The sequence below is a fragment of the Takifugu rubripes genome, chromosome 17, assembly GCF_901000725.2.
Source record: "Takifugu rubripes chromosome 17, fTakRub1.2, whole genome shotgun sequence".
Lineage (NCBI taxonomy): Eukaryota > Metazoa > Chordata > Actinopteri > Tetraodontiformes > Tetraodontidae > Takifugu > Takifugu rubripes.
Genome location: NC_042301.1, coordinates 4,838,794 through 4,859,686, shown reverse-complemented (window position 1 = coordinate 4,859,686; position 20,893 = coordinate 4,838,794). Strand labels below are relative to the sequence as shown.

The window sequence follows — 20,893 nt, the reverse complement described above, 5'->3', positions numbered from 1 at the left end:
CAAATTCACAAGCTCCAGTCAAGAGACTCTTCTGAAACATTTTCGCCTTCATCACAGACAAGGTGCACATTGGCCTTGCATTCACACAGACTGTGTATGTGTATATAAAACACCTGGAGCATTACGATCACACCTCTCAACATCACACTCAATACTGAAAATCCACAAAAATTCAACATTACAATGTGAATTGTGTGATTTTAAGGAGATTTGCAGTGGAAAATACTTTTTGGAACAATCTTGGACATCATTTAAAGAACCGAGAAACTGTACAATGTCCCTTTCTAAGGTGTACCTTTAAAACAAACATTCGCCCAGTCGAAACCATAAAAATTGTACACTTGAGGATTTTCGAACAATTGCAAGAACTGTTCCTGAAGATGAGGTAATTGAAACTGAGCAATCTGATAGTGAAGCAGGAACATCAGCTTATAATATTGTGAGACCAGATGAGGTTGTAGAGGATGTGGATAGTGAGACACTTGAACACAAATTGGCTTCTCTCTTTCTGTGTATGCAAACAATGTTGCATGTTTCTCGAGCTGCAACATAAAAGATTGTAGAGGATTTGCGTAACCTGCTCTCTTTCTCTAACATTCATGCTCTCAACAGTGTCAAAGAGATCCTTTCAAAACATGAAATTGAAGTAAATGATTCTGTTTTGCAAGAAATTCTAATGCTATAGTTCAAACTAATCCACTCCTTTTAACAACATCGGAGAAAGGTTCCCTATCTACAGATCACCGAAGGAATATATATTTCAAAGAGCACTTTTCTGCTGTAGAACCCACAGAATATCTGTACAACACAGTTCATAAAAAATCTTTTGATTATATATCTGTCACTAAGATACTTGAGACTTTACTCAGACGGGCAGAATTTTTGAGCCAAATTGTATTTAATCAAGAAGCTTTATCTGGACACCTTAAGTCTTTTCAAGACGGCAAGTATTACAAGGACAATAAGATACTGGGACAGCAAAACTTATGTATCAGTTTGGTGTTATATAATGATGATTTTGAAGTTTGTAACCCACTGGGCACCTCTAGAAAACTTCATAAGATTACTGCAGTATATTGGGTAGTTCTAAATTTACCAGCCAGATTCCGATCAAATCTCAGTTCAATTCAGCTAGCTCTCTTAGGTAAAAGTGTGGATGTCAAACAATATGGTTATGAAAAGTTTTTTGAGCCATTGATTAAAGATATAAGGTGTCTAGAACAAGAGGGAATTTTTGTGGAAGTTGTGGGTCAGTTTGTTAAAGGCACTGTATATTGTGTAAGTGCTGATATCCTTGGTGCACATGGTCTGGCAGGCTTTTCTGAAAGTTTTACTGTTGACAAGTTCTGTCGCTTTTGTTTGATAAGTAGGGACCAAATTGCAACCACTGAAGTTAATGACTTCCAGTTGAGGGGTGTTGATCAACACAATACATTTCTGGAAGAGCTTAGGCAGACTGACAACCTCCAAAGTGTTAATGGGGTAAAAAACCATCCTACAAGATGACGATGCCGGTACATCTGTGCGAGACCAGGCAGTTGTGTTGGAAGGGGACATCGTGCTACATAACATTCCAGACCTCTCTACTGCCTTGGCATACCTCTTTGGCCTTCTGTATACCCTCAACATTGATTATCCAAAGCAGATGAGGTATACCTTTGAAGCAATTCAGGCCATCTTTTTTGAGCTTGGCGGTTCTCGATGCTCACAGCACATAAGGTCTCTGAAAACAAAGCGTTTGCTGTGACTATTAATGGGGAAGCCAGACATGACTTTAACTTGTGTTCTTTAGCCTGTTCAAGTGCATTGTAGTTGAGTCGTGTAAAAAAAACAGTAGTTAAACCCCTTTGCCTCTGATATAATCATTTGCCAGTTACCAAGAGTTGCATATTTAGTGTTTGAACTGTTAAAATTCATTATTGTCTATGTTGTTGACAATATATGGTGAGATTTTGTCATGAAGTATTTTAAAAGATTTGTTGAAGTGTTGTCCACTTCACATGAAGCGCAGAACTGGTGTTTTACCTGTTAGTTCCCTGTTCATTGATGGTAAAATTTCTAAGAACTTTTAACTACCGTAGTTCATCATAGTTATGCCCATGTAAAACTTAAGTGTCTGGGTACACAGCCAATCATTTGTGGCACTATTCTATTTAATGTGCAAGTGGTTAAATTCAGCTTTTACAAGACAATCAGGGTGTGTGCATGAATGACTATATGTTGCTGGACACTTTTTTTTCCACATACTTTGTTTTTCTTTTTTGGTTCTGGACTTCAATTTTAATGTCTCTGAAGAAACCGGCAATACTTTTTTACAGAAATTGACACAGCTACCCATGACATTCTGAAATGTACTTGAGGCACTGTTCAACAAAATAAATAAGATTTCAGATAACATTCAATTCAAGTTCGGTGAGGCTATAGAGGAAGACTTTCGGTCTGCTCTGAGAAGATTCTGGCAAACTGTCCGGCGCCTTAGGGGCGGCAGGCGGCAACTCGCCCACACCGTGTTAGGTGTGCGTGGGGAGCTGCTGATGTCTCCTGGGGCAATTATCCGGTGGTGGAAGGAATACTTCCAGGAGCTCCTCAGTCCTACCAACACATATCCTCAAGGTGGAACAGAGTCGGATGACCAGGAGGTGGACCATCCAATTTCCGGAGCGGAAGTTGCCGAGGTACTGAAACAGCTGCCCGGCGGCGGATGAGATCCACCCGGGGTATCTTAAGGCTCTGCATGTTGTAGGGTTGTCCTGGTTGACACGCCTCTGCAACATTGCGTGGACATCGGGGGCAGTGCCCTTGGACTGGCAGACCGGGGTGGTGGTCCCTATTTTTAAGAGTGGGAACCAGAGGGTGTGTTCCAACTATAGGGGGATCACACTCCTCAGCCTCCCTGGGAAAGTCTATGCCAGGGTGCTGGAAAAGAGGATTAGACTGATAGTTGAACCTCTGATCGAGGAGGAGCAATGCGGGTTTCGCCCCGGTCGTGGAACCACAGATCACCTCTTTACCCTTGCTGGGGTGCTTGAGGGGAGTTGGGAGTTTGCCCAACCATTCCACATGTGTTTTGTGGACTTGGAAAAGGCTTATGACCGGGTCCCCAGGAGCATCCTGTGGGGGGTGCTCCGGGAGTAGGGGGTGGAAGGTCCCTTGATAAGGGCCGTCCAGTCCCTGTACCAAAGGAGCTAGAGTTTGGTCCGGATAGCCGGTTGTAAGTCGGACTCATTCCCAGTGAGGGTTGGACTCCGCCAGGGCTGCCCTTTGTCACCGGTTCTGTTCATAACTTTTATGGACAGAATTTCTAGGCGCAGCCGGGGAGTGGAAGGTGTCGAGTTCGGTGGGCGGAAGATCTCGTCGCTGCTTTTTGCGGATGGCGTAGTTCTTCTGGTGCCATCGAACAGGGACCTCCAACAAATGCTGGGACGGTTCGCGACCAAGCGTGAAGCGGCAGGGATGCGGATCAGCACCTCCAAGTCAGAGTCCATGGTCCTTGCTCGGAAAAAGGTAGAGTGCCTTCTCCGGGTTGGGGAGGAGGTCCTGCCCCAGTTGGAGGAGTTCAAGTATCTCGGGATCTTGTTCACGAGTGAGGGTAGGATGGAACAGGAGATCAACAGGCGGATCGGAGCGGCGTCAGCAGTGATGCGGGCGCTTAACCGATCCGTCGTGGTGAAGAAGGAGCTGAGCCGGAAGGCAAAGCTCTCGATTTACCGGTCGATCTACGTCCCAGTCCTCACCTATGGCCATCAACGCTGGGTGATGACCAAAAGAACGAGATCGCGGATACAAGCGGCTAAAATGAGTTTCCTCCACAGGGTGGCCGGGCTCAGCCTTAGAGATAGGGTGAGAAGCTCAGACATCCGGGAGGGGCTCGGAGTAGAACCGCTGCTCCTCCACATCAAGAGGAGTCAGTTGGGGTGGCTCAGGCATCTGGCTAGGATGCCTTCCGGACGCCTCCCTTTAGAGGTGTCCCACCGGGAGGCGGCCTCATGGCCGGCCCAGGACTAGTTGGAGAGATTACATCTCTCGCCTGGCTTGGGAGCAGCTGGGGGTTCCCCCAGAAGAGCTGATGGAAGTGGCCGGGGAGAGGGCTGTCTGGGCATCCCTCCTGAAGCTGCTGCCCCCGCGACCCGGATCCAGATAAGCGGCAGAAAATGAAACGAAACGAAAACAAGTTTTATGCACCAATGATTTCTCAGCTTGGAAGATTGCAACAGCCAAAGTCGAGTCATTTTTCACCTAAATTCAATTAGAACCCGTTTTCCCCCTAAATTTCACAGATTATTGCTGTGGTAAATAAGCGCCAGAGGTGTCACCAGACTCTTAATGTCCTTACTAATTCTTAAAAGGGAGAGAGTGTTGATCTACCTTGTTGCAAGAATGGTCGGCAGTGGAGAAGACAGAGGGAGATGGAAGCTTCTTTTCCCAAAAATATATTTTTATTTTTCTATGTTCAAAAGCATGCAAAATTTTCAGTGCTCAAAATATAACCAAAATACAAACACAAACTAAGCAAAGCAATAACTAGAAAATACCAAAAATAAAGTGGCTTCAAAGTTGCCAGGCTAAATCAATACAATAGCAGAAAGACCCTGCACACTTCTACACAGCCATAACTTCAACCCTTTCTCCATCATGCCAAACCCAAAAAGAGAACAAAAACCCCGTCTGGGCATACTACAGGGCTTTTATACCTGTAGCCCCTCCCACAGATTAAACCAATTATCAAAATTATTATTACGCTAAATTATACATTTCTAAACTCAAAATAACAACTGAGAAGAACATACATAATATGCATAAACGTCCAAAAGAAATTTCCACCACCAAAAACCACCCAGTGCATAGTAAAATACATGTTCACCCTACCACAATGAGACACCCCCGCTAAAATAGATTGTGCCATAGCTCCCGCGCAACCCCTCCATAAATACAAACATTGAACACTCCAACGGTTTCACCAAAACCAGGAAGTATGTCATGCTGTTGAGTCGCTGAAATACTGATGCTTTTGATAAATGACAGAAACAAATAAACCTTGATATTTTAAACAGCCATAGTGTAGGTGTGATTCTTTGAGGATGTTGGGCAATGTTAGGCAGACGGAAGGTGATACTGGGAGGCAATATGAAGTGCATTGCTAACGCGAGTGGAAACAATTGTAAGATAAATGCCGGTTGGCCATTCCGTGCATGTCGGCTACAACGTAATCCAATGAGAGGCTATGGCAAAAAGTGGTGTGTGAAATGCTTAAAACCAAATAAACCAAACCACGGTATGGGAATGAAATGCAACACAGCGGAAGGTCAGCCACGATAATCAAATGCCGTCACTCCGTGACATACCTCTCCTCAAGAGGTCAAACTTGTTAGGGTCTGGGTTTGAACAGGACCCGAAAGGAGGCAAGAATGCAGTGATGAAAAGTCCAAAATAGGTTTTATTTAACCAACACAAAAGGGCAGTCCTCCTGGACTGCAGGGAAGCAACAGTTCAAACTTCTGGCGCGCACAGAGCGCTCCAACACAGGAGTCGAGTTCTGCTCGTTTCAGAAGTCCAGCCAAATGGCATGAAGACCTCAAACGGGCAGGAGAACGCACCAAAGACCAGAGACCAAGAATCACCAAAATATTCTAAATACAAAACCAACATCACCAAAAACACCAAAATACTCCGACACTGGTAGGCAGGAGTCCAGTCCTAAACTAGGCGGCTAGATTACAGATAGACTGCAGGTGTGTCAGTCTGTGGCAGGAGCATGGCTCCACCACGTCCCCTGCAGGAAAAAACAACCCGGAGAGTTGACTTTCTCGCCGTTGTGCTCCTGCAGGTGGTCGTTCTTCAGCGCCTTTTTGCTCTTGTTGTGGAGGCGCTGTGGTGGCGAAAGATGAGGCTCAAGTCGGTGTGCTTGGGCCAGGCGGCAGAGGGTGGAGGGCAAATTTGGACTCCTGACCAAACTTCTCCAGGGGCTCACTGATGGGGAGAGAGGGCTCTCTGACCATCAACCAGCTCTGGTTGCTTGGTGCTGCTTCCATTGGAGCCTTTTCTGATAGGCTGAGAAGATCTACAGCAACACACACATTTTTCTCTCTCCTCCCTCTCTCTCTCCTCCCTCTCTCTCTCTTCAGGGTGTTTCAATAACGAAACTACGATCGATCACAGCTGAGCTTTAGAAATAAACGTATAAAAAGAGCGAATAAGTATTTCCTGCTTACAGCATTGATGCCGTAATATGAATAAAACCTTTGTTTTTGTTTTTTGCACTTTAGGAATGTGAACAGCTTCAAAACCTCTAAAAGCAAATCTCAACGGAGCTTTATCTATTTAATTGAGTTCTACTTTATTTATGTATGGTTACAGTCAGGAGTGTCTGAAACCCAGATATCTATAGGGTGTCTTAAATACATGAGTTTCTACATCATGTCTACTTAGAATACCTTAAACTCACACTGAAGCCAAACAGAAAGAAAGAAGGAAATGATCTTTGGCTCACCGTTGTGACGACCCTGGCTGTGTCTTCTCTGCCTGCCTCTCTGTTGTCTCCTCCCTTCTGCAGGCAGTGGGTGGGCCAAGTGCTGCTAAGTGGCGATCCAGCTCACCTGGACTGATTAGCTGTGAGGGCTATAAATGCTCCACAGTCTTGGCTGTCACTCTCTTGCTTGGCTCCTTCCAGGTCTGCTGGGGTGTTCTGATTTGGTTTGTTGTTTTGCATGATCAATCAATAAATTCCTTGTTCTTCTAAAATCCATCACGTGTGTTCTCCCTAATTTGTCTGAGCCCTGAGCTGGTTCATGACACCGTTAACACCTTCATCTGTCTTGTGTAGACGAAACCAGAGAAACAGGAGAAAGAGAGTAATTCCTGACATCTTGGATGTTGACTGTAAATGCACATGAGATTTCTGGGGTTTTTATACAGGCGGTGGAGGAATGAGGAGGGATGGGAGGGAGAGGCTGTGAAGGTTCTGGATGAAGCCTTCATCTTTCCTCCCCTCTGCTGCCCACACGGAAAACCTGCAACACATTAACGTGACTCAGCGAGTCAGGGTGGTTAGATTGAATTGGCAGATTCTTGGACAATTTCTTCCTGGTCACAGCTGTTTTATTTTGAATTCCAATTTTAAGAAATCCAATAAGCCGAGTTGATCTGTCATCAGCATTACATGATGTAAACATAATAATGCCCCGGCGAATGCGTCCAAGGAAATATTAGAGCATGTGACCTTTTCTTGTCCAGGCAGTGTATTATCTATAGATATAGATCTATAGATATGGTTGGTAGAGATAATCAGTTGCTCAGGACGCATGCTTTATTTTCTTTTATCTATGCTTTTTATTGCAATCATACAGCCTCTTCAATAACTACATCAACTTTAACCCCAAGTGTGAAAAATGATTATAACATCAAAGTAATCCCTAGTAGTACCTCCCAAAGGAGGCTTTTATGTCAGAACAAAGCCATCAATCATTTTCAAAGCAAATAAACGAAAGCAAATAAAAACAAAATGTTAAATAATAATTTGAAAATGTTTTAAAATTTAATAATAATGTTTACAAGAAATGCAGTCACAAAGCAGTTGTGAAAAGATGATTAAAAATTGTTTAAAAAAGAAAGTGTTTTCGCTGCTGGACAGTACGGAGAGTGATCCACTCAAACTTTGGAGAATAGACGTAAGCATCAGTGAAACCATGAACTTCAATGATAGTCATTTTGAATCAGTTTGTCCTGGACTGTGGGTTTCAACTGTTTAAGCGCGTAAAAATAATTTTTCACTTATTTATGGGCCTAAAATGAACAAAATGTGTTCACAGGATAAAAATGGACTTGTCCAAAGTGTTATGGATGAAGAAATAAAGTCTCTAGTCACTGAAGTACAGGGAAGAAATCTGCAGTAAGTTTGTTTCTAACGTGGGTTCTTCATCTCAGACCACATTTTTATGGACTATTATTACATTTTGAAACTCTTCCTACATGCAGAACGGCCTATCTTTCATTTCCCCTCAACCCTGAGGATAACCTGGGTATCAGCCAACCAATATTCAACATGTTTCTGAAGAAAACTGGAGAGCATTTTTTCTGTAAAATAACAGTAAGCACACCTCTACGTTTGGGTCGATGAAGAGTCAAAGTTCATTGGTATAAATACAGGTGGACAGCGTGTCAATGTCAGCCCCAAACTTTAGATTTTTGGTTCAAACTCTTGCAGGGTAGTTTAATGTTACAACAATCTGCCAGTAGGTGTTAGTGTGGTGGACCTCTGTTGAATCGTTACAAGAATCGTCTATATTCAGTGGTTTTCTTCTTGACAATTTTCAGGCGATTGATGACAAAAGCATCCGACGGCAAATATTCCTGACCACCTTCAGAAAGAAGATGAATGTGAGGGTGTTTTCAGGTTGTGTCCCAATAAGACTTCCTACGTCCTGGGATTACGTTGTTATCGACTTGGCAGAATTTACCTATCAATTATTTAAAACCAAATATGTTAAGACAGTGGAAATACAAGTAAGTGTAAACAGGCTTTACAGACAACAGCAGTGTTGTTACAAGCTCACTTTAACTCAGTGTATTTCCTTTTTTCCGGTCTATTTTCCTTTAGATCTATACAAAATGTCGGATACGAAGAGTGTATTTCTCCGACAAACTATACTCTCAGGAAGAGCTGCCATGTGGTCGTGAAGCTGAAGTTTCAGGAGAGAGTGAAGCGGCACCCAGCATCAATGAAGTGATGGCTGATAAGTTGCCAGGGGTCCCAGCTGGGTCAGGGCATCAGGGCCGAGGTAGCAGATTTAATAATCCAAGAAGTGGAACCAGCCATCAGTCTACAGCTGCTGCTCATGAATACCAATCTGGATTTCGATCTATTTTATCCAGCCTGGTGTGGAGTCCACTGAAATTTTGGAGAACAGAAGTAAGCATCTGTGAAACTTGTGAAACTGAAACTGTTAGCACACGACTATTCCAGTCATCATCATCATCATCACCTATGCTGCTTTGATTTTTGTCATTTTGAATCACAATCTAGTCTTTAGACACTGACTTCATCAACTGTTTAAGATCATTGGTGCATAAAACACATTTTGGACCTGATAAAAATGTAACTGAGGCCATATTTTTGTGTTCACAGGTTAATACTGGACATGTAAAGAGGGTTAAGGATGAGGATATAAAGTCTTTAGCCATTGAACTGCAAGGAAGAAACATGCGGTACGTTTGTGTTTCTAACCTGGTTTCTTCATCTCAGGTCACTCAGTAAATCCCTCCTGATCATAATCTTTTTCATGTCCTTGGGCTGCTTCATAAAAACATGTCTTCTCTTGCAGAACCACCTATATATCATATCCACACGACCCTGAGGATAATGTGGGTATCAGGCAACCGATTTTAAACCTGTTGATGAAGAACACTGGAGGAGATTGCGGCTTGGAAATAACAGTAAGCGCACCCACCATCCACATTTGGGTTCCCCAAAGAGTCAAAGTCCACTGGTCATTGGCATCAATGCAGTATCAGTGTCAAAGGGTAGTTTAAGTCGTTATTAAAAATGTAAAATATGCTGAACTGCCATTGTGTTATCAGTAATTAAAACAATTGCATACTTTTTATTTTATTTTATTTTTTACAAATTTCAGGTAACTGATGACAACAGCATTCGGCGGCGAATATTCCTGAGCACCTTCAGAAAGGAGATGAAAGTGAGCGTGTTTTCAGGTTTTGTCCCATTGAGACTTTCTACATACTGGGATTACATTATTATCAACCTGGCAGAACTTACCCACCAATTATTTGGAACCAAATATGTTAAGACACTGAAAATACAAGTAAGTGTCAACAGGCTTTCAGTGTTGTTACAAGCTCACTTTAACTCACTGTATTTCCTTTTTCTGCTTTTTTCTTTAGATCCATGCAAACTGTCGGATACAAAGAGTGTATTTCTCTGACAGACTATACTCTCAACAAGAGCTGCCACATGACTGGAAAGAGAACGAAGCAGCACCCAGCATCAATGAAGTGATGGCCTCAGGGGTCCCATCTGGGTCATGGCATCAGGGCCATGGCAACAGATATAATGAACTAAGAAGTGGAACTTGCTGTCAGCCCACAGCTGCTGCTCTCAACTACCAACCTGGATTTCGATCCATTCTATACAGCACGGGGTGGAGTCTACTTAAATTTTGGAATATAGAAGTAAGCATGTGTGAAACCGTGAACTCCCTGTAACCAGTTTTGTTGTCCCTCCGTCCCTCCATCTCCCAGCCTCTTTTCCGAGTCGCGGTAGTAACAGCTTCAGTAAGGGTGCCCAGACACAGTCCTAGGTCTGCCATGAAATCTCCTGGATTGAAATGCCCAAAACACGGGGTGGAGTCTACTTAAATTTTGGAATATAGAAGTAAGCATGTGTGAAACCGTGAACTCCATGTAACCGGAGCCCAGGGAGGCTCAGCTGGCTCCTCTCAATGTGGAAGAGGAGCAGGAGGGTTATTAATACGTCCAGACCAGCTTTTCATTTCTCACCTGCTGCAACTCCAGCATGGAGGAGAATCCATCCAATGGTTTAGGGTTAGGGTTAGGGTTTGGGTATAGAACCAGAACTTGCTCTTCATCTGTCATAAGCTCCAGCCAGAGAGGTGGCGTCCCAAGTTTCAATGGCCAGGAATTGGACTACCAAGGAACGTGTCTTGACCAGACCCTAATGATTCCTTCTGCCCAGCTGGGCCCCATGGGCAAAGAGCCAGCCCCTGGGCTCTCACCTGTGGACTCTAACCCCAGTTCTGGCTCCAGAGCAGAGCCTCGAGAAGCGTTTATAAGCTGTATAGATACTGAGTGTATAAAAGGTCATTTGTCTCAGATATAAAAAATGCAACTAAGCTCATATTTGTGTGTTCACAGGTTAAAAATGGACACGTCAAAAGTGTTATGGATGAAGACATTAAGTTTTTTTCTATTGAAGTACAAGGATCTTCGCAGTAAGTTTGTGCTCCTAAACAGGAATTTTCATCTCAGTCCACCGGGAAAACATATATATAGAATTCCATATTTTATGATAGAGTATTGAAAAATGTCTTCTCTTGCAGAACGACCTATATTTCCTTTCCACATGACCTTGAGGATAACTTGGGTATCAGGCAACCAATATTCAACATGTTGCTGAAGAAAAGTGGAGAGGATATTTTCTGTAAAATAACAGTAAGTACATCCACATTTGGGTTCTGCAAAGAGTCAAAGTCCACTGGTCATTGGTAAAAATACCAGTAGACAGTATGTCAATCAGTTGATATCAGTCCAGGATTGGAGGGAAAGGTAACTGATCACTTGTCCACTCTTGCAGGGTAGTTTAAGCTGTTCCTATTAAGGGCCAGTAGGTGATGATGTGGGTCTGTGCAGTGGTTTTTGTTTTTTTGTCCAATTTTTGTTCTTGACAATTTTCAGGTGACTGATGAGAAAAGCGTCCAAAGGCAAATATTCCTGACCACCTTCAGAAAGGAGATGAAAGTGAGGGTGTTTTCAGGTTGTGTCCCAATAAGACTTTCTACGTCCTGGGATTACATTATTATCAACTTGGCAGAAGTTACCCAGCAATTATTTGGAACTAAATATGTAAAAACGGTGAAAATTCAAGTAAGTGTAAACAGATTTTCCAGACGACAGCAGTGTTGCTACATGCTGTAAACACGCTATATTTCCTTTTGTCCTGTTCTTTAGATCCATGCAAACTGTCGGATACGAAGAGTATATTTCTCTGACAGACTATACTCTCACGAAGAGCTGCCACGTGACTTCAAAGTAAAAAATTTAGCATTGAGTAAAATGGCACACGACATCGATAAAGAGATGGCTGACCAACCGTCAGGGGTCCCAACTGGGTCAGAGCATCAGGGCCATGATAGTGGATATAATGAACCAAGAAGTGAAATGAGCTGTCAGACCACAGCTGCTGCTCAGGACTGCACTGGGTGGAGTTCACTTAAACTTTGGGATACTGAAGTAAGCGTCTGCAAAGCCGGGAACTCTTTGTTCCCAGTTAGTTTTGCTGGGTACCCAACATTTCCAATCATCATCAACACCGATTATCCTTTTATTTTAATCATTTTGAGTCACCATTTAGTCCCAACACTGATTGTATCAATTCTTTATGATAATTACTTTCTTAAAAGATCATAGCTCACAATTGTAGGCCAGATAAAATATGTAATAGGTCATATTTGTGTGATCACAGGTTAATAATGAACATGTAAAAGATTTTATGGAGGAAGATATAAAGTCTTTAGCCACTGAAGAGCGAGAAAGACATGTGCCGTAAGTTTGTGTTTCTAAAGTGCATTCTTCATCTTCATCCTCACCCTTTTCATGTATTTTGATTAATTTTTTTTTTTTTTAAAAAGCAAATTAAACGTTTTCTTGCAGATCCTCCTATAGTCTGGACATCAGGCGATCAATTTTCAACATGTTGCTGAAGATGCCTGCGGAATATTTCTTAGCTCTGATAAAGAGGATTTGGTTTTGGATGCACCAAAAACTGTTTTACCATGTATGACATTTTTAGCAGCCATTTCCGTTGTCTCAGTTTGATTGTTAATCATTGTCTGTTTTGTTAAGTTTAAGTTAATTTAGTTCGTATTGCATGTGTAGATTGTCAGGAGACAAGATACCGGTAATAATTGTTGCAAATGAGCAGTCATAAAGCTAGATGTTCCTTAAGCTAAACGTTACGTCCTTCTGGGTTAGAAATACTCCGATGTTTTGTGACCAGAACAGATGTTAACTTTACTGAGATTAAATCGGTAACCAGAGTGCATGTCCTATGTTATTTCATATATATGTAATACTTATTTCGTCACACGATGACCCAGTGGCCTAATGGATAAGGCATCAGCCTCCGGAGCTGGGGATTGTGGGTTCGAGTCCCATCTGGGTCGACCGCGGATACGTCCGTATTCGTTTTGATGCAAAGTTTAAAGCACAGCGCGTAAAATATCAGCGATAATAATAATCAAAGCATCAATTTTGTCTATATTGGTCTACTAAAGATAAAAGCAGGCGGCTTCACTTACTTTAATCTTTTTAAGCATAAGCATCGCGTCGGGATATTTCGTTGGCAAATAAAGCTTCATTTGGTCCCAAGTGTCTTACTCCGCTTCTGATACCAACTTCTCACAATCCCTTTCACTTTTGTTATTTGTAATTTGCCATTCATTGGCATCCAGGTTAAAAGGACAAGCATCCTGCAGTTTGTATTTAATGGACTTTTCTATTTTTATTAATTTTCTCAAATTATGTTGTATTTTTGTCAGTCTTACAAAAGCATCTCTCTTTTGCATAGTGTTTTATAAAGGTACCGTTCCATTAAAACCAAGCATAGCCTGTCAATAATGCGTTTAAAAGAAAGCAAACATTTTCAAGATGTACATAAACATCTATTATTAAAATATACTGATATTAAACGCTGTTTTAATGTTTTACTGCAGTTCCAATCATTAGCCAGCAGATGTCGCCATAATCGAGCGTATCAAACGGTGAAAACCGCTATATGGTTCAGTGGTTCAGAAGGCTTCAATCACTACTGCTGTGATCTAAATTAACTTCTGGGTCAATCCACAACTGCTACGATGTCTTTATCCCTCATTTGTTTTACTTTTGTCTACAGATAATTTCCTTCATTTAGAATCGATGGAGCCACTCTCACTTGTTTATTTACACTAAACGCACCGGCGCTGCATGTCGCCCCCTGCTGGCCGGGGGTCTCAAGTCCTCGCCTGTCTTGCCTGTTGGCAAGCAGCGCTTCTGCCTCTCTGCGTTTGTCCTCGGTGGTCTATTAAGATTCTAATTAGCTGATAACGCATTTTAAAAAAGGCGTTGGCGACGGACCGGTGGCGATAAACATACCGCTGAGGTTATGGCAGAGGCGTTCAGGTAAGCAATTTATTTCGACAGCGTTGCAGTGCGGCGCGGTGCTATAATCGGCGCACTGTCGTCGTTTCACAATGGTGTCGTGGTGAGATGCAGAGCAGTTGATGCTGCACGGAGGGGATGATGTGTCCCTTTGCCAAGAGATGTTCATCCAAACGAGTCCTGAGTTGACTTTAAAGCATGCGGGCCTGTTTCGATCCGCATGCGTGTAGGCCGGGAGAACGAGCTGTCATGCATTTCCAGGTTTTTGTTGATCTGGAATGGCATCTATTTGCGCATTAATTTCCAGACTAACACGAATTGCTTCCTGTCCTAGTTGTTCACACCAGGGAATGGAGCCTGCAGACGCAGGTGGGTGGTGTCATTGTTCCTGTCTGAGGCGTCTGACATTTTATAATCGTATATTGAGTCAGAATCGCGGTTTTGATCTGACCAACGGGGACAGTGATGCTGACTAGCGGATAACGGAGGATCTGCTCTCTGTTTGATGGCTTCACAACAAGTCTTGTTGGTTCGGAGAAAATCTAACAGAAATGTAACCTCACAACTCACATTAGCCACCGTTCAGACTCATGTCCACACAAATCTGATAGTTTTGTGTGTCGGTGCCACTCAGAAACCATCTCCTCTGTTCGGGGCAGGTGAATATCATTCCAGGTCTGCATCTGTTGATGTCTTCATTCAGCGTTTTCTGACCCCCCGACAGGTTTGAAGACCCCTGATCAGTTGGCACCACAGCGGACCAGTCAGTCAGTATCTCAGCTCACCGAAGACGCGCTCAGACCACCATGTCTATTCCCAGCTGCAGTCCAGAGAGAGAGAGCTCTGCTGGGGTTCTCCCCCAGTTAGAGTGTCCTTCCTCACCACCTGGCATGGACCAAGACCCCTTGTCAACAGGAAGCCCAGTGCTCAGCCCCGACTCCTCCTCTCACGATGCAGCGCTCTCGGCACCGGCGTTGTCCCCAGCAGACTCTGAGAATCTGAGTCCCGATGAACTGGAGCTGCTGGCAAAACTGGAGGAGCAGAACAGGTGAGTTCTGAAGCCAACAAGATCAGAGTCGGCGAATGCGTCCAAGGAAATATTAGTGTGTGACCTTTTCTTGTCCAGGCAGTGTATTATCTATAGATATAGATCTATAGATATGGTTGGTAGAGATAATCAGTTGCTCAGGACGCATGCTTTATTTTCTTTTATCTATGCTTTTTATTGCAATCATACAGCCTCTTCAATAACTAGTGTGAAACTAAGTGTGAAAAATGATTATAACATCAAAGTAATCCCTAGTAGTACCTCCCCAAGGAAGCTTTTATGTCAGAACAAAGCCATCAATCATTTTCAAAGCAAATAAATGAAAGCAAATAAAAACAAAATATTAAATAATAATAATTTAAAAATGTTTTAAAATTTAATAATAATGTTTACAAGAAATGCAGTCACAAAGCAGTTGTGAAAAGATGATTAGAAATTGTTTAAAAAAGAAAGTGTTTTCGCTGCTGGACAGTACGGAGAGTGATCCACTCAAACTTTGGAGAATAGACGTAAGCATCAGTGAAACCATGAACTTCAATGATAGTCATTTTGAATCAGTTTGTCCTGGACTGTGGGTTTCAACTGTTTAAGCGCGTAAAAAATAATTTTTCACTTATTTATGGGCCTAAAATGAACAAAATGTGTTCACAGAGTAAAAATGGACTTGTCCAAAGTGTTATGGATGAAGAAATTAAGTCTCTAGTCACTGAAGTACAGGGAAGAAATCTGCAGTAAGTTTGTTTCTAACGTGGGTTCTTCATCTCAGACCACATTTTTATGGACTATTATTACATTTTGAAACTCTTCCTACATGCAGAACGGCCTATCTTTCATTTCCCCTCAACCCTGAGGATAACCTGGGTATCAGCCAACCAATATTCAACATGTTTCTGAAGAAAACTGGAGAGCATTTTTTCTGTAAAATAACAGTAAGCTCACCTCTACGTTTGGGTCGATGAAGAGTCAAAGTTCATTGGTATAAATACAGGTGGACAGCATGTCAATGTCAGCCCCACACTTTAGATTTTTGGTTGGTGTTAGTGTGGTGGACTTCTGTTGAATCGTTACAAGAATCGTCAATATTCAGTGGTTTTGTTCTTGACAATTTTCAGGAGATTGATGACAAAAGCATCCGACGGCAAATATTCCTGACCACCTTCAGAAAGGAGATGAAAGTGAGGGTGTTCTCAGGTTGTGTCCCAATAAGACTTCCTACGTCCTGGGACTACATTATTATCAACCTGGCAGAAGTTACCCATCAATTATTTAAAACCAAATATATTAAGACAGTGGAAATACAAGTAAGTGTAAACAGGCTTTACAGACAACAGCAGTGTTGTTACAAGCTCACTTTAACTCACTGTATTTCCTTTTTTCCGGTCTATTTTCCTTTAGATCTATACAAAATGTCGGATACGAAGAGTGTATTTCTCCGATAAACTATACTCTCAGGAAGAGCTGCCATGTGGTCGTGAAGCTGAAGTTTCAGGAGAGAGTGAAGCGGCACCCAGCATCAATGAAGTGATGGCTGATAAGTTGCCAGGGGTCCCAGCTGGGTCAGGGCATCAGGGCCGAGGTAGCAGATTAAATAATCCAAGAAGTGGAACCAGCCATCAGTCTACAGCTGCTGCTCATGAATACCAATCTGGATTTCGATCTATTTTATCCAGCCTGGTGTGGAGTCCACTGAAATTTTGGAGAACAGAAGTAAGCATCTGTGAAACGTGTGAAACTGAAACTGTTAGGACACGACTATTCCAGTCATCATCGTCATCATCACCTATGCTGCTTTGATTTTTGTCATTTTGAATCACAATCTAGTCTTTAGACACTGACTTCATCAACTGTTTAAGATCATTGGTGCATAAAACACATTTTGGACCTGATAAAAATGTAACTGAGGCCATATTTTTGTGTTTACAGGTTAATACTGGACATGTGAAGAGGGTTAAGGATGAGGATATAAAGTCTTTAGCCATTGAACTGCAAGGAAGAAACATGCGGTACGTTTGTGTTTCTAACCTGGTTTCTTCATCTCAGGTCACTCAGTAAATCCTTCCTGATCATAATCTTTTTCATGTCCTTGGGCTGCTTCATAAAAACATGTCTTCTCTTGCAGAACCACCTATATATCATATCCACACGACCCTGAGGATAACGTGGGTATCAGGCAACCAATTTTAAACCTGTTGATGAAGAACACTGGAGGAGATTGCGGCTTGGAAATAACAGTAAGCGCACCCACCATCCACATTTGGGTTCCCCAAAGAGTCAAAGTCCACTGGTCATTGGCATCAATGCAGTATCAGTGTCAAAGGGTAGTTTAAGTCGTTATTAAAAATGTAAAATATGCTGAACTGCCATTGTGTTATCAGTAATTAAAACAATTGCATACTTTTTTTTTTTACAAATTTCAGGTAACTGATGACAACAGCATTCGGCGGCGAATATTCCTGAGCACCTTCAGAAAGGAGATGAAAGTGAGCGTGTTTTCAGGTTTTGTCCCATTGAGACTTTCTACATACTGGGATTATATTATTATCAACCTGGCAGAACTTACCCACCAATTATTTGGAAGCAAATATGTTAAGACACTGAAAATACAAGTAAGTGTCAACAGGCTTTCAGTGTTGTTACAAGCTCACTTTAACTCACTGCATTTCCTTTTTTCTGCTTTTTTCTTTAGATCCATGCAAACTGTCGGATACAAAGAGTGTATTTCTCGGACAGACTACACTCTCAACAAGAGCTGCCACATGACTGGAAAGCTGAAATTTTAGTAGAGAACGAAGCAGCACCCAGCATCAATGAAGTGATGGCCTCAGGGGTCCCATCTGGGTCAGGGCATCGTGGCCATGGCAACAGATATAATGAACTAAGAAGTGGAACTTGCTGTCAGCTCACAGCTGCTGCTCTCAACTACCAACCTGGATTTCGATCCATTCTATACAGCACGGGGTGGAGTCTACTTAAATTTTGGAATATAGAAGTAAGCATGTGTGAAAGCGTGAACTCCCTGTAACCAGTTTTGTTGTCCCTCCGTCCCTCCATCTCCCAGCCTCTTTTCCGAGTCGCGGTAGTAACAGCTTCACTAAGGGTGCCCAGACACAGTCCGAGGTCTGCCATGAAATCTCCTCCTGGATTGAAATGCCCAAAACACCTCCCCAGGGAGGCTCAGCTGGCTCCTCTCAATGTGGAAGAGGAGCAGCTCTGCTTTGAGCTCCCTGTGGATGTCCGAGCTGCTCACCTGATCTCTAAGGCTGAGCCCAGCCCCCTTACAATGAAAACTCTGTCCCTGACTCGAGAACACCTTCTCTGAGTACCCCCAGGTCTGTTTCCCTCTGTTGCTCAACCCCGAAAGCACAGGGAATCTATTTTCCCTCCATAATTGGAGGGTTATTAATACGTCCAGACCAGCTTTTCATTTCTCATGCTGCAACTCCAGCATGGAGGAGAATCCATCCCCTGGGTTAGGATTAGGGTTAGGGTTAGGGTTTGGGTATAGAACCAGAACTTGCTCTACATCTGTCATAAGCTCCAGCCAGAGAGGTGGCGTCCCAAGTTTCAGTGGCCAGGAATTGGACTACCAAGGAACGTGTCTTGACCAGACCCTAATGATTCCTTCTGCCCAGCTGGGCCCCATGGGCAAAGAGCCAGCCCCTGGGCTCTCACCTGTGGACTCTAACCCCAGTTCTGGCTCCAGAGCAGAGCCTCGAGAAGCGTTTTTAAGCTGTATAGATACTGAGTGTATAAAAGGTCATTTGTCTCAGATATAAAAAATGCAACTAAGCTCATATTTGTGTGTTCACAGGTTAAAAATGGACACGTCAAAAGTGTTATGGATGAAGACATTAGGTCTTTTTCTATTGAAGTACAAGGATCTTCGCAGTAAGTTTGTGTTCCTAAACAGGAATTTTCGTCTCAGGCCACCGGGAAAACATATATATAGAATTCCATATATTATGATAGAGTATTGAAAAATGTCTTATCTTGCAGAACGACCTATATTTCCTTTCCACATGACCTTGAGGATAACCTGGGTATCAGGCAACCGATATTCAACATGTTGCTGAAGAAAAGTGGAGAGGATTTTTTCTGTAAAATAACAGTAAGTATGTAGTAGACAGTATGTCAATCAGTTGATATCAGTCCAGGATTGGAGGGAAAGGTAACTGATCACTTGTCCACTCTTGCAGGGTAGTTTAAGCTGTTCCTATTAAGGGCCAGTAGGTGATGATGTGGGTCTGTGCAGTGGTTTTTGTTTTTTTGTCCAATTTTTCTTCTTGACAATTTTCAGGTGACTGATGAGAAAAGCGTCCAAAGGCAAATATTCCTGAGCACCTTCAGAAAGGAGATGAAAGCGAGGGTGTTTTCAGGTTGTGTCCCAATAAGACTTTCTACGTCCTGGGATTACATTATTATCAACTTGGCAGAAGTTACCCAGCAATTATTTGGAACTAAATATGTAAAAACGGTGAAAATTCAAGTAAGTGTAAACAGATTTTCCAGACGACAGCAGTGTTGCTACATGCTGTAAACACGCTATATTTCCTTTTGTCCTGTTCTTTAGATCCATGCAAACTGTCGGATACGAAGAGTATATTTCTCTGACAGACTATACTCTCACGAAGAGCTGCCACGTGACTTCAAAGTAAAAAATTTAGCATTGAGTAAAATGGCACACGACATCGATAAAGAGATGGCTGACCAACCGTCAGGGGTCCCAACTGGGTCAGAGCATCAGGGCCATGATAGTGGATATAATGAACCAAGAAGTGAAATGAGCTGTCAGACCACAGCTGCTGCTCAGGACTGCACTGGGTGGAGTTCACTTAAACTTTGGGATACTGAAGTAAGCGTCTGCAAAGCCGGGAACTCTTTGTTCCCAGTTAGTTTTGCTGGGTACCCAACATTTCCAATCATCATCAACACCTATTATCCTTTTATTTTAATCATTTTGAGTCACCATTTAGTTCCAACACTGATTTGATCAACTCTTTATGATAATTACTTTCTTAAAAGATCATAGCTCACAATTGTAGGCCAAATAAAATATGTAATAGGTCATATTTGTGTGTTCACAGGTTAATACTGAACATGTAAAAGATTTTATGGAGGAAGATATAAAGTCTTTAGCCACTGAAGAGCGAGAAAGACATTTGTAAGTTTGTGTTTCATTTGTAAGTTTGTGTTTCTAAAGTGCATTCTTCATCTTCATCCTCTCCTTTTTCATGTATTTTGATTGATTTTTTTAAAAAAAAAGCTAATTAAACGTTTTCTTGCAGATCCTCCTATAGTCTGGACATCAGGCGATCAATTTTCAACATGTTGCTGAAGATGCCTGCGGAATATTTCTTAGCTCTGATAAAGAGGATTTGGTTTTGGATGCACCAAAAACTGTTTTACCATGTATGACATTTTTAGCAGCCATTTCCGTTGTCTCAGTTTGATTGTTAATCAATGTCTGTTTTGTTAAGTTTAAGTTAATTTAGTTCGTATGTGTAGATTGTCAGGAGACAAGATAATAATTGTTGCAAATGAGCAGTCATAAAGCTAGATGTTCCTCAAGTTCTGGGTTAGAAATACTCCGATGTTCTGTGACCAGAACAGATGTTAATTTTGCTGAGATTAAATCGGTTCTGATTGATATTAAACGCTGTTTTACTGTTTCATGACGCTTTTCTCATTATTCCATGCAAATGCAGTTCCAATCATCAGCCAGCAGATGTCGCCATAATCGAGCGTATCAAACGGTGAAAACCGCTATATGGTTCAGAAGGCTTCAATCACTACTGTTGTGATCTAAATTAACTTCTGGGTCTATCCACAACTGCTACGATGTCTTTATCCCTCATTTGTTTTACTTTTGTCTCCAGATAATTTCCTTCATTTAGAATCGATGGAGCCACTCTCACTTGTTTATTTACACTAAACGCTCCGGCGCTGCATGTCGCCCCCTGC

At 42.3% G+C, this 20,893-nt stretch overlaps 1 protein-coding gene and 1 non-coding gene across 2 annotated transcripts; both read left to right on the top strand.

Annotated features, from left to right (window-relative positions):
- Positions 1-8,301: 8,301 nt before the first annotated feature.
- LOC101066400 (uncharacterized) lies at positions 8,302-20,607 on the top strand. Its single transcript, XM_029850646.1, has 20 exons — positions 8,302-8,373; positions 8,594-8,905; positions 9,122-9,201; positions 9,318-9,429; positions 9,627-9,815; positions 9,895-10,182; positions 10,885-10,961; positions 11,070-11,181; positions 16,045-16,233; positions 16,328-16,639; positions 16,856-16,935; positions 17,052-17,163; positions 17,350-17,412; positions 17,619-17,921; positions 18,744-18,820; positions 18,929-19,040; positions 19,230-19,418; positions 19,503-19,784; positions 20,017-20,093; positions 20,218-20,607. Exons 1-20 carry the CDS (start codon positions 8,368-8,370, stop codon positions 20,345-20,347), a joined length of 3,102 nt encoding a protein of 1,033 aa, XP_029706506.1. The 5' UTR covers positions 8,302-8,367; the 3' UTR covers positions 20,348-20,607.
- On the top strand, positions 12,839-12,911 carry trnar-ccg (transfer RNA arginine (anticodon CCG)). The gene has a single exon. It is a non-coding gene; the product is annotated as a tRNA-Arg (tRNA).
- Positions 20,608-20,893: the final 286 nt, after the last annotated feature.